The 13,136-nt window shown below is 42.0% G+C and overlaps 1 protein-coding gene across 1 annotated transcript in view; it reads right to left on the minus strand.

The window, feature by feature from the left end:
• The window catches only part of MED12L (mediator complex subunit 12L), a 294,127-nt gene that overhangs the window by 51,877 nt on the left and 229,114 nt on the right, over positions 1-13,136 (minus strand). The window contains 4 exon segments of the mRNA XM_049785377.1: positions 990-1,131; positions 1,962-2,189; positions 7,411-7,542; positions 11,488-11,651. Of these exon segments, the coding sequence (XP_049641334.1) occupies positions 990-1,131; positions 1,962-2,189; positions 7,411-7,542; positions 11,488-11,651 (666 nt within the window).

Genomic DNA, 13,136 nt, shown 5'->3' on the forward strand with positions numbered 1-13,136 from the left:
AGATGTAAAGGAATTACATGAGATACAATGTGATTCTCTACTGGCCAGGAAATATATAAAACCTTAACAGGTTTATAATACTAACAGGTTTTATAATACTAATTAATACTGTCAAGATGAAATGTACTGAGATATTAAAATGAGAGCCTTTAACTGAGAGGCAGATTTTTAAAGGCATAACTTTCTGGACCCAGAGGGATAATCCCTTGCCTTATATGCAACAGAGCTTGGTTTGCTTCTTGGCACTGCCGATGGTCCCCTGAGAACAGAGCGAAGAGTAAGCCCTGTGCTTACAGCTAGGTGTGAGGATGCCACGGTGCTGGTAAAAATGATCAACAGCTCTGAAGAGACCTATCAGAAGAAATTCCAGCTAACGGGGAAATCAGCATCTCTGATATATAGATGAGATAATCTACTTCACTTCTATTGATTTCCTTCCACTTTTTTTAAATGCATGACAACTACATTCCAATTTACAGCTTTGGGATGGGAAAAGAAAAACAAAAGTGTCTCACAAAGTTTCATTTAAAGGTTGTAGCAATAGGGGCCGGAGAGATAGCATGGAGGTAAGGCGTTTGCCTTGCAATGCAGAGGGTTGGTGGTTCAAATTCTGGCATCCCATATGGTCCCCTGAGCCTGCCAGGAGTGATTTCTGAGCATAGATCCAGGAGTAACCTCTGAGTATACCTTTGCCGGGTATGACCCAAAAACCAAAAAACAAAAGTTGTAGCAATAAAGAAAAAAGATCATTCTTCAGGAAATGAGAAAAACACTGAAGTACATGCTTTGCACGAGAAAAACCCGGGTTTGATCCCCAGCTCCTCTGGCCCTGCCAGAAATGACTACCACCCTCTCCAGCCACCTGCTCCAAGCAACCAGTACCTGGAGTAGCACTCATGCACCCCAAACAAACAAAAAAAAAATTTTTTTTAATCACTCACTAAATACGTCATTGTAGATTGGAGTTTTCAATGAAAATGAAAACTTACATCCACAGTGCAAAGTACATCGTTAAACCCCCACACATGATTGGAGGAGCAGCAGAGGGCCTTGAGCACACCAAGCCACTCGGAACTAAGCACAGTGCAGCAGGCTGTGAGCTCGGATGAGAAATTCGCTATGTCATTGATCCTGGAAGGCAGAAAAGAGAGCGGAAATGTAATGATCATAAGACAAACGCACACAATCGTACACGCATAGATCACTCTCATCCAGACAACTTATATTTTGAATTCAAAGATCTATTTAAACAATACCCCCCTTGAAATAATCCAGTAGAACCTGGAGCCACTTGGCCTCAGATGTTTGCTAATACTTAAACAACTGAGCAGCAAATGATAATCAGAATAGATGTCAAGGAGCAGGTTTAAGTTGGTGAATAAATATTTCCTCTAACTATACATTTCTAAGGGCATCAAAATATGGAAGGCTTGGGGCCGGGAGAGATAGCACAGTGGTAAGGCATTTGCTTGTATGCGGCTGACCCAGGATAGACTGGTTCAATTTCCGGCATCCTATATGGTTCCCCAAGCTTGTCTGGAGTGATTTCTGAGCACAGAGCCAGGAATAACCCCTGAGCATAGCCGGGTGTGGCCCCAAAACCAATCAATTAAAAAAATAAATAAACTGCTGGAAAAAATGGAAGATTCATAAGTTACATTATACAGTGTTTTCAAAATATAGGTCATTTTATTTTTATTTTCATTATATACACTCTACAAATATGTGGATAATTTGTTGGGTTATATTAAAAGCTCAGGTCAGAAAACTGTCAGGTTAAAGATATCTCCATAGAAAGAGAAGTTTGGAAGCAAAAGAACATGAAAACCTAAAGAAAATAACCCCCTCTGCCTCCTCACACCACTAAATGTCAGTTTAGGCCCATGCAGAAGATGTTCAGCAAAGCTGTGTGCAGACAATGGCCATGTGGTTGATCAGAGATTTTAGGGTCCCGGGCTCACCTTCCAGCATCCTGATGGCCCATACATACATTCATGAGCGTATTGCAGACGAAGCTATAGCGGTTGGCTGCATTGTCACTAAGGATCTTGCCCAGCATTGAGTAGTTGATGCTTCGGGCAGAGGGATTCTCGATAAAATCCATCATGAAGTCTGGATCCCATCTCAAGTTAGAATTTGCAGGCATTACATTGTTATATATGGTTTGTTTGACTTTTGAACAGGCACTACTGAGGTTAGAAGAACAAGAGTTACAAAAATAAAAACAAAACTAGAATAACAAGGAAGTGACATCATGGAAGGACTATTTGTCTAATTCTGGTGCTGAGGATGAAACCCAGAACTTTCTAGATAAGCTGTGGTAAGTCACTAGGGCTACATCTCCAGAAATGACCATAATGCACTCTATAAGCTTTACATTGCACAGTTTGAATTCCAACTTCTTGGTTTTTGGCCCTGGACACAATACCTGGAATGCAGTAGTTACTCAGTAAGTGGTTGCTACTATGTATGTATGTATGTATGTATGTATGTATGTATGTATGTATGTATGTATGTATTTATTTATTTATTTTTGGTTTTTGGGTCACACCTGGCAGCGCTCAGGGGTTCCTCCTGGCTCTACACTCAGAAATCACTCCTGGCAGGCTCGAGGGATCATATGGGATGCCGAGGTTTGAACCACCGTCCTTCTGCATGCAAGGCAAATGCCCTATCTCTATGCTATCTTTCCGGCCCCACTACTATTTATTTTACTACAATTAACAATTATTACTACTACAATTTTCATGATTGGAAAAGGAGAACTTAACGAAGGCATCTTTGAATAATAAGAAATTTTATGACTAACTTAAAACTAACTTGGTGTTTTAGTCCTAAATAGGACTTTGCTTCCTACAAACCTGTATTTCCAACTATTGTTTCTCTAATAGAGGGTCATGTGAGAAAGTAAATTTGGGCCCTGTGGCACCTATACTGTGAGAGGGTCATCATATGCTTACAAGAAGTTTTTTAAGAAACTAATACTCTGGTTGACAGAAACAAGAAAAAGGCCCATCATATGAAAGCAGAGATTATTTTTTTACACCAAAAAGTCAGTCTACTTCTCTATTTTTTCTTTTCCATTTTGTTTTGTCTTTGGGACACACTCAGTATACCCAGGGTTGATTCCTATTGGTACACAGGAAGCAGTATGAGACTGAGGTGTCGGGGATCAAATCTGGGTCAGGTGCATGCAAGGCAAGTGCCCTACCTGCTGCATTATCTCTCCAGCCCCTTGTTGAGTTTCTTAGTAAAAAGAGGAAACATTTGAAGAGTGTGGACATATTTCACTAGTTACCAGTAACTAGTTACTAGTAACATTAGTCACTTCTAAAATAGGTCTAAAATACTTAAAGGTCTAAAATGTCAATTGTGCTTTGCAAGTCTGCAAATCACTCCAATTTCAAAGCTCAGATTCCATCTGAACTTGGCCATTCTTGTTTACATGCTAATTCATAAGGAAATTTACTATTTCTATTCAAGAGCCCTATTATGTAGCAGAGTATCCTTTCCCTTTCCCTTCATATATATATATGTAGGTTTAGACTTCCTCCCTGAGAATCATGGCTGGGGTGCTGACCCAAAATAAAGTCTCTTGGATCCCTCTTTCATTTTTCCCTTGCTCCCCCCTACCACTATCACTCTAAGCGTACTGAATCTGTAAGTAAGAAGTGGTTCCAGGCATGGCAACTTGATGGTAGTCATCAAAGGATGTGCAGAGACAATCTGGACTCAAGATGTGTTCAAGGGAGGATAGAGAGGAGACCAAGAAGATAGAAAAGGGGCGACAGAAAGGGGGAATAAGGCAAGGGGAGCTGGAAGAGTGAGTGAGAGGGAAGACAGGAGAGGGAGGAATAGGAGAAGAGGAGTGATGCAGGGGGGGGAGGGAAAGAAAGGGAGAGAGAGAAAGAGGGAGATAGATAAAAAGGAAGAGAGGGAGAGAGAAAAGAGAACTAGAGAGAGTATAATCTCTATTATCCTCTATTTTCTTAATTCAGGTCATACTTTTGCTACTCAACTTTCTACTCATTCTCATTCTTTTTTTTATTTTATTTATTTTTAAATATCTTTATTTAAACACCTTGATTACAAATATGATTGTAGTTGGGTTTCAGTCATATAAAGAACACCCATCTTCACCAGTGCAACATTCCCATCACCAATGTTATTCTCATTTGCCCACTGAGAATAAAACAAGCAGTGTCCTTTGCAGGTTCCCTACCTCCCTCTTCAGGTCTTGAGTAACAATGAGGACATCACTAGCTCAACATCCTGCTCTCAATTCATGTGTTCATGTTCCTCCTTTCAAAATGAAAAGAACTCTACTTTTCCTTCTAAAGGATTCCATAGAGAGTCTATAACTGTCTCTGATCTGTGGGTTCAGCACTGTGAAATCCCTGTGAACATACATGCCCAACATTTTCAGGCTTCTGTTTTCATAACTGAGGCTCTTTTCAGAGGCTCCTCAAGTGCTGGCTGCCTACTGGGTCATCCTGGCATTCTTTCTGGAGAGAAAAGAGGACTCACAGCTTTCTCTGCTGGAGTCCTCTTTGGAATTGAGGAAACAACTTAAACACCTTGCTTCCCAATACTGGAGTCATGAAAGCAACCCACAGCTTGCGGCCAGAATAAGTTCTGTTCAAATCACAGCTTCATCATGTATTGACTTAGTGTTGAGATATCGTCATTTGTTGGTAGAAGTCATTTCCCTTTCCTGGGGTTGTGGTGGGATGGACGGAACCCAGTCTGGGACTTGGCAGCAAAGGGGCCTCTTACACAATTTTATGGATGGTGTTGAAGATCCGATTATTAAAACTTTTATTAGCAGACTAACAAAAACCTCTTGGGAGAGTATCTAGCTCTCATTTGGCCATTTTCCTTCACCTCAAACTACAAATTACTGCCTCACTTCAAGGTTCTTTCAGTGTTCTGCATTTTTCTTCCACAGTTATCCTTAGAGACTTTCACTGACATTGTGCCAACCACTGGGATGAACCACTCTGTTCCCCTAGGTAGGTCTCAAATTTGTTGTTGGTCTCCTAAATCTCTACATAGCCAGTGCACATTATTATTATAAAGTATGTGGGGAGAGCATATCTGGTACCAGGGATCAAATGAAGGTTGGCTGAATACACAGCAAGTGCCTTAACCCCTAAACTATCCCTTTGGTACTTTCCAGAAGACAGTATTTAGTTCAATGGCTGCACAACTCTTCAGAAGCAATGGGTTCAAATTGGCTATTCTTGGGAAGTTGACTAGTCACCTACGAGAAAGCTCTCTAAAAACTAAGTAGTAGGCTAGGCACAGAGGGCACCACTTATTCTAGCAGCCCGGGGGGTGAGGGTGGGGGATATGGAATGCAGGATGGGAATGAGGGTGGAGGGAAGACAAATTTGGTGATGGGATTTCCCCTGATTCAATGTTAATATGTACCAAAAATACTACTGTGAAAGATATGTAAGCCAATATAGTCAAAATAAAAATTATATATAAAACAAAACAAAACAAAAACCTCTACACCAAAAATATTCTAACGCCATAGAAGAATATAATCATGTCCTTTCTGTGGAAAGGTCATCCTTATCTTTTTGAATGTTCTTTAAGGGAGTATTTGAAACACAAACTCACTTCATAAAGATATACTTGCAACATTTTCCCCACTATCATTTTCCTTACAAATACCTCTTTTCTGCCTGACATACATCTTTTGTAGAAGATATTTCATGCCATGCCCAGTAGTAGCAAGAAGCAATAACACACAGCAGTGCAAGCAATAGAAAGACGGAAAAGATTTCTTCTCATGCAGTTTCTATTCCAGGAAGGAGGCAGACCGGAAGTAAATCTGGTGAGGGACACTGCTCAGAGGAGAACTGGGAACAGGAACCTGGGAGGTGTAGCAGGTCAGCCCCTGAAGAGGTTGACTGATGGAGGGATGGAGAATGAGGCCCTTTTCTTCCAGCTCGGAGCACGCGTCTGCCACCCTGTCTAGCCCACGGTTCTGAGGTGAAACGGCGGGTAAACAGCTCGCAGACAGTCAGGCTCGTGGAAATATTTGCTTTATTCGGATGGACAAAACTGAAGTCCAAAGACTCAGCTTCAGTTCCAGCCAGCAAAAAAGCTCTCGCCTTCCACAGACCCTTGCTCTTATAGTCCAGAGTCAGGTCCCACCCAATGGTGGGATCAGATACCAACCAATGGTGGAAGCAGAATCAGGTCCTACCCTAGGGTGGGGGCAGAATGCCAGGTCACACCCTAGGGTAGGGCACAATCACCTAATCAGATTAGGGTGAGCAACATAGTAATCCCCCAAAATATTTACATACACAACAGGGAGGAATTGTGGGAGCAACATGCCAGCCACTAGGGGTGGCACAGAGAGAGGAAATAGCTATGTGCCGAATAGATCACATGAGTTACAGGATTAGAATCGATGGGATGGGGACAAGGCAAAAGGGATGCAGCAGATTTGAAGGGAGGGTAGGCTCTGCATTCTGAGGAGATAAGATGCCACTGGAAAACTTCATATTATTCTCATTTTATGAGGATGATTTCAGTCAGAATAAAGACCAGATACTCCTAAGTGCCATGGATTTGTGTGTGTTTGTTTGTGTGTCTGTGGGGGAGAGTACTGGAAGTGCTCAGGGGTTACTTATGGCTCTGCATACAGGGATCACTCCTGGTAGGCTCAGGGAAACATATAGAATGCTGGGGAATAAACCCCAGGCTGCACGTATGCAAGGCAAACACTCTCTTTGCTGTACTATCGCTCAGGCCCTCCAAGTTTCAAGGACTTGAGTGGAAGGATACTAAGGACTCTGTAATGGTTGCATGACTAACCTGAGCCAGGAGCATGTAGCACTGATCAAACAATAAAGAGTGGGTTAGTTTCTAGAAAGACCTAGAAGGCAGAACTTGTGGGCCTTACAAAGAAACCAGAAGCACAGAACCTATCTTTCTCTCCTGAACTAGTTGTAGACAGCAAATTAATTTCAGCTTCCTTGATCCTTCCCTACACTTAGTAACGTACATTTTCTCAAAGTCATATTAAATAAGTATTTTCTAGCACCCGTGACCTATGAGGCCACAAGTGCAGAGATACAGGGAAGAAAGAAGGTGAGGGATGCTCCTTGAAACGGAGAGAAGTGAAACAAGTGAGAAAGTATAGGATGCAAACTGAGGGGAGGCAATGTATCAAGGGAGGTAAGGGCAAGTGGTCTTTATGAAACTATGCTTATAGGATATTTTATTTCCAGTTTACCTCAAAACTAAAATCACATCTCATCAGGCAGAGAGAAGATGGGTTAGGGCAAATTAAACTGTGATCAATTCATTGTGCTGCAGACTTGCCTAAGTCAGTGGGATCATAGACAGACATGCTGGGCAGATCCCCATTCATTTCCTTTGACTCACCTGAAGAGGTCTCCAAATTTACTTCTGAGGTGGCTACAGGACACGTAGAGATCATAGAGGTAGGCTAAGATGCATCTTTCAGGGGAAGAACATTCTGAGGGGTTCACAACATGCTTCACCACACCACACAGCCTGAGGAGGAAAAGACCAGAGGAAACCCAGGTTAGACTGGTGGATGTGTGGGACGATAGGAAGCTCAGATCTGTGCTCTGGAGTTACTTGGGGAAGAGAAATAAAAAACCAGATCCTTGTTCCCAATCATTACATTAACAGTACTCAGGGATTGGTTTGCTACGATGATATAAAAACAGTTGATTTTTTTTTTTAAACTTGAGAGGTCCCAGCACTAGGAAAGAAACTCCTCTGTAGAGAAGCTAGAGGGGAAGGCATTTTGTAAGCTGCCATGCTGAGGACACAAAAATAAACTTAAGGGCCCGGAGAGATAGCACAGTGGCATTTGCCTTGCAAGCAGCAGATCCAGGACCAAAGGTGGTTGGTTTGAATCCCGGTGTCCCATATGGTCCCCCGTGCTGCCAGGAGCTATTTCTGAGCAGACAGCCAGGAGTAACCCCTGAGCACCGCCGGGTGTGGCCCAAAAACCAAAAATAAATAAATAAATAAATAAATAAATAAATAAATAAATAAATAAAATAAACTTAAAGGAGAGATAAAAACCTTCTTTTAGTGAAAAGGTTTGTGCATTCAACCCGAGCCCAGTCCTTTCTAAAGGAGAAATTCTTGAAATTCAGAAATCTGGGGAGTCCATTTCCAAGAAGATGAGCTGCTTTTAGCATGAATTCTTGAGGAATTCATGGAGTGGGGGGGGGGGTCATATTCCCTTTGTTTACCCAAAACCAATCTGTTCTGGATTTTTTGTTTGTTTTGTTTTGTTGGTTTTTGTTTGTATTTTTGGGTCACACCCGGGAGTACTCAGGGGTTACTCATGGCTCTACCTATGCTCAGAAATTGCTCCTGGCAGGCTTGGAAGACCATGTGGGATGCCAGGATTCGAACCACCATCCTTCTACATGCAAGGCAAATGCCCTACCTCTCCAGCTATCTCTCCAGCACCTGTTCTGAATTTTGTGAAACAGGAGAATTAAAATCCCCTCTTTTCCTCTGGAGTACAGGTGGGGGCGGGGTGGGGAAGAGGGATATTTGGGACATTGGTAGTGGGTATGTTCTCTGGTGATGGGGGTGGGGGGTGTCCTCTTATATGACTGAAACCCAACCACAATCATGTTTGTAACCAAGGTGTTTAAATAAACTATTATTAAAAAATGAAAAAAAAAATCCCCTCTTTTCCTAGAGATGTTATCACTCAAAAGTATACAACCATGCCAGTACTATGCCATTTCTCAAATCACAACTCCACACACACACACATACAACATGTAGGTAAAGACGGTAGCTCATCCAGCTCTGTCTGAGTATAGTTTCTTCACCATTTTGTCTTCTTATGTAAGGTTCTGCCTAAGAAAACTGCAATAAAACCAGAGTGACTCATGCTATCCAAGCTGGGGAGGGCTTACACAATCATCCAATTCATATACCTGGTGTTATAGAGAAGGCTCTAAGGCCCAGAAACGAAACTCTCTTGCCCACAAAGAGCTAATTCACCGAAGGTGCCAGAGTGACTCTCAAGTCTTTAGCTCTCTGCCATACCCCCAGTACAGCAGGTCTCCTATTGAGATGGGGAAACTCAGGGGAAATCTGTGCCTTTAAGGATGCTGGCATTATAAACATCGGAGTAAGTAATCTAGTAAGCACTGATAGAAATGGCCATGAGACATCCATCCCCAGCCCAGAGAATTGATATCTACAGACAGGGCCATGACAGTTATAGGGAAGGCCCACCAGTCTATAGAGATTAAGTGCTGACTACATGTACTAACCAATTCCTTCTATAACCTGGAAAGCAAAGAAATACTTTTTTCTTAAGGAAACCAATACTAGGCCAGAGAGATATCTCAATGGGCTGGATTACATGTTTTGTACAAACCATATGGTCCCCTGAGCACTATGGGAGTAAACTACTAATCACTGAGGCAGAAGTAACTCCCAGAAATGCAAGGTCCTCCCCCCCCCCCCCCGCCAGAGAACTTTTACTGATTGGCAGCTAATGGAGAACTGGAAATACTTTTTTTTTTTTTTTTTACTTGACAGAGGTAAGAAATATATTTTAAACTGAGATCCAGTACTTTTACTCATACAGGTAGAAAAAAATGCAAAAGAATCATTTTGGAGGAAATGCTTATCCTTACTCTGCATATTAAGATAGATATATAACTACATTGATATTAAATGTAATTTAAGAATATTTAATACTGGAGGAATAGTAAAACAAGTAAGGATCTTGCCTCAAATACAAACCCAGATTTGATCCCTGGTACCACATTTCCTCCCTGGCCAGGAATGATACCTGAGCACAGATCTAAAAGTAATAAGCCCAACTACCCACAACTTAAAACAAAGAATATTTAACAGTACATTTAAAATGTAAAAATGGGAGCCGGAGAGATAGCATGGAGGTAAGGTGTTTGCCTTGCATGCAGAAGGTCATTGGTTCAAATTCTGGCATCCCATATGGTCCCCCGAGCCTGCTGGGAGCTATTTCTGAGTGTGGAGCCAGGAGTAACCCTTGAGTGCTGCCTGGTGTGACCCAAACTTTCCCCCTCCCCATGTAAAAATGAATGAAATTAAAGTAAATATAAAAAACACAACAAGTAGGACAGGGAGATGCCTCAAAGGGATGGAGCACAGGCAGATGTATAACACATGAGGCTCAGGGTTTGATCCCAGGCACTGCACAGTCCCCTAAGTACCACTGGGAGAAGCCAGTGGTTATAATTTATAACCTTACAGATCCCCAATTTTCACATATTTAAAGTTAGCATGGAATCATCTCTATATGTAATCATGTAGCAGCCTTTCTTCCTTCCACTGCTGCATAGGGCTTCACAGAGAATAAATTCATCATGAGAACAGGTTACAAAAGAAAAGGTTCTGAGGAGCCATGTTTCTTACAAGGCCAGGAGGAAAAATATCCTTAAACCTACAAAATCATAAAAAACAGGATTTTGCAGGTGTGCTGAGAGTTCTTTAAATCATGTGGGGTTGATGGAGATAGTACAGGGGTTGGGGAGCAGGCATTGCAAGCACAAAGACCTAAATACAATCAATGATACTGCATGGTACAGCTAACACAGTACTTCCCTGCTGTCCTGTCTAGGCAAATTTCACTTCCAATCCTGCCCTCAAAAGAAATAATCCAACCCTGGTCTCCATCACCTCGGTCTTGACTTGTTCTTAGGCAGCATTTAGCCCAACACCACCACAAATTAGAGAAAGAACATCTGGGCCTACAAACACCTTTAAATGGGAAGTCACAAAAAGACCAGATAAAAGAAATACAACTGAAGAAGAAATCTCAGAAATCAAAAGGACCAGATAAAAGGAATACAACTGAAGGAGAAATCTCCTCCCAGGGTGCTAAGCCAGGAAGTGTTGGGATGTTCAGAGAAAAGTCATCACTAACTAGTTTATTCTTAGAGAAGAGGAAAGGGCAAGCAGGCAAGCAAATAGAAAGAGACTGTATTAAGAGGAACATGCCTTTCCTGATCAGATGTTCTTTTCAGAGGTTTTCTGACAAAAATATTCTTTGATAATACTTATATTTTGGGAGGTGAGGGTCAAGTGTGCCAGGGATGGAACTCAGGGGCTCAGACATACAAAGCAGACATTCTACTACTGATCTACACCCTTAGCCCATGCTATATTTGTTTAGTTTGGAGGGTGTCACACACCCAGCAGTGCTCAGGGATTACTCCTGGCTCTGTGCTAAGGGATCACTCTTGGTAGCATCAGGAGACTTTATGTGATTCTGGGGATAGACTCCAGGTTAGCCTCATGCATGATAAGTGCCCTTTCCACTGTTCAATTGCTCCAGCCTCCAGTGTTGTATCTTTTTATTGCAAAAAAAAAAAAAAAATAGCACTAAAGGTCTCTTCAAGCATGTCTGCCTTCAGTGGCATGTTACAGGGTGTGAGAATCACCAAGGACAGTTTCTATACAAACCCTTCGAACACCTGGGCCGTCTGCTCAGGATTCAGGATGAGACAGCTGTGGTAGCGCCTGAGGACAGCCACGATGCACACACACAATCCTGTGGTGTAGCTCCCAGCCAGACTGGAGGACTTCAGCAGCAGCTCTGCTTCGACCACACTCAATTCGTTGAGCAGCTGCATGAGAAGAGGAAGCGGGCATGAAAATGGGAAAGGTGGGGCCGGAGAGATAGCATGGAGGTAAGGCATTTGCCTTGCATGCAGAAGGTCGGTGGTTTGAATCCCGGCATCCCATATGGTTCCCCCAAGCAGGCCAGGAGTGATTTCTGAACATAGAGCCAGGAGTAACCCTGAGCACTGCCGGGTGTGACCCAAAAACCAAAAAGGAAAGAAAAGAAAAGAAGAAAAGAGAAGAGAAGAGAAGAGAAGAGAAGAGAAGAGAAGAGAAGAGAAGAGAAGAGAAGAGAAAAGATAAGAAAAGAAAAAATGGGAATGGCACAAAAGACATGGGAAAGGCATGTTTTTCATTCACAGTGGCTTTCGTGAGTCCCTCTAATACAAACTAAACCCTTCTCCTGAAGGAACTAGGTTAGAACTTTTTCATAAACAGCCTGACCTATACCACGGCCAGAGACAGCTGCAAACTCAGAAAACATGGCCCCATCAATGAAGCCAATTTTCACTTTTCACATCAGAGAGTTTATCTGTGGCAACACAGTTAAGAACAAGTGAATCCACTATAGAAATAATAACTAAAGTTCCATGGAAGCCCTACTGATACAACAGAGTATGTTTTTATTTGTTTGATCTTTGGGTCACATCTGCTGGTACTCAAAACTTACACCTGGCTATGTGCTTGGGGGACCAGATGCAATGCAAGAAGATCGAGGTGAGGGATTGCCTACCTGCAAGTCAAGCACTCTACCTCTAGCCCCAGCGACTTGAAAATTTCAACCCTTGTTCATCTCTTTTTTCCGTCTTTGTGAAAATGGCAAATCAACCATCATTTCTTGTCACAACTAAAGCTCTTAAACAAGGGACCAGAGAGATAGTACAGAAGGTTGTGTGCTTGTCTTACTTATATGCAGTCAATCCAGGTTTGATATCCAACATCCCATATGGTTACCCTGAGTCCACCAGGCGTGATTCCTGAGCGTGAATCAGGAATAAATCCTGGGCACTACAAGTGTGAAATGTGCCCCCCGCCCAAAAGAATCCAAAAACAAAACCAACAACAAAACTTACAAGCAATGTTGAATCAGTTTTTTTTCTATTCACTACTAATACATTAGAGCACATGAGTTCAGATACACACACATATGTTAGAAATACTATGGGGGTTAGCAAATAATGAGGCTTTGTTTTCTAGCTCTATCTGGAATATACCCTCATTAAAAAAAAATAAACTCTAGCAAAATAACAAAAAGAAAAAAAAAGCAAAACATTGTGTGTATGTGTGTGTGAGTGTTTGTGCTCAGTGCTGGGGCTCAAACCCAGGGGTTTTTTTCACATGTAAATCAAGTGCTCTACTGCTAATTTCCATCTTGGTCCCTCTCACCTTTTAAAATAACAGTTCTATACATATTCTATACATATTGAGCACCAGTTACAAATATGTGAATAAAAACTCTGAACAGAGCTGCAATGACAAGCTAGCAGAAT

Source organism: Suncus etruscus, chromosome 13, assembly GCF_024139225.1.
Source record: "Suncus etruscus isolate mSunEtr1 chromosome 13, mSunEtr1.pri.cur, whole genome shotgun sequence".
Lineage (NCBI taxonomy): Eukaryota > Metazoa > Chordata > Mammalia > Eulipotyphla > Soricidae > Suncus > Suncus etruscus.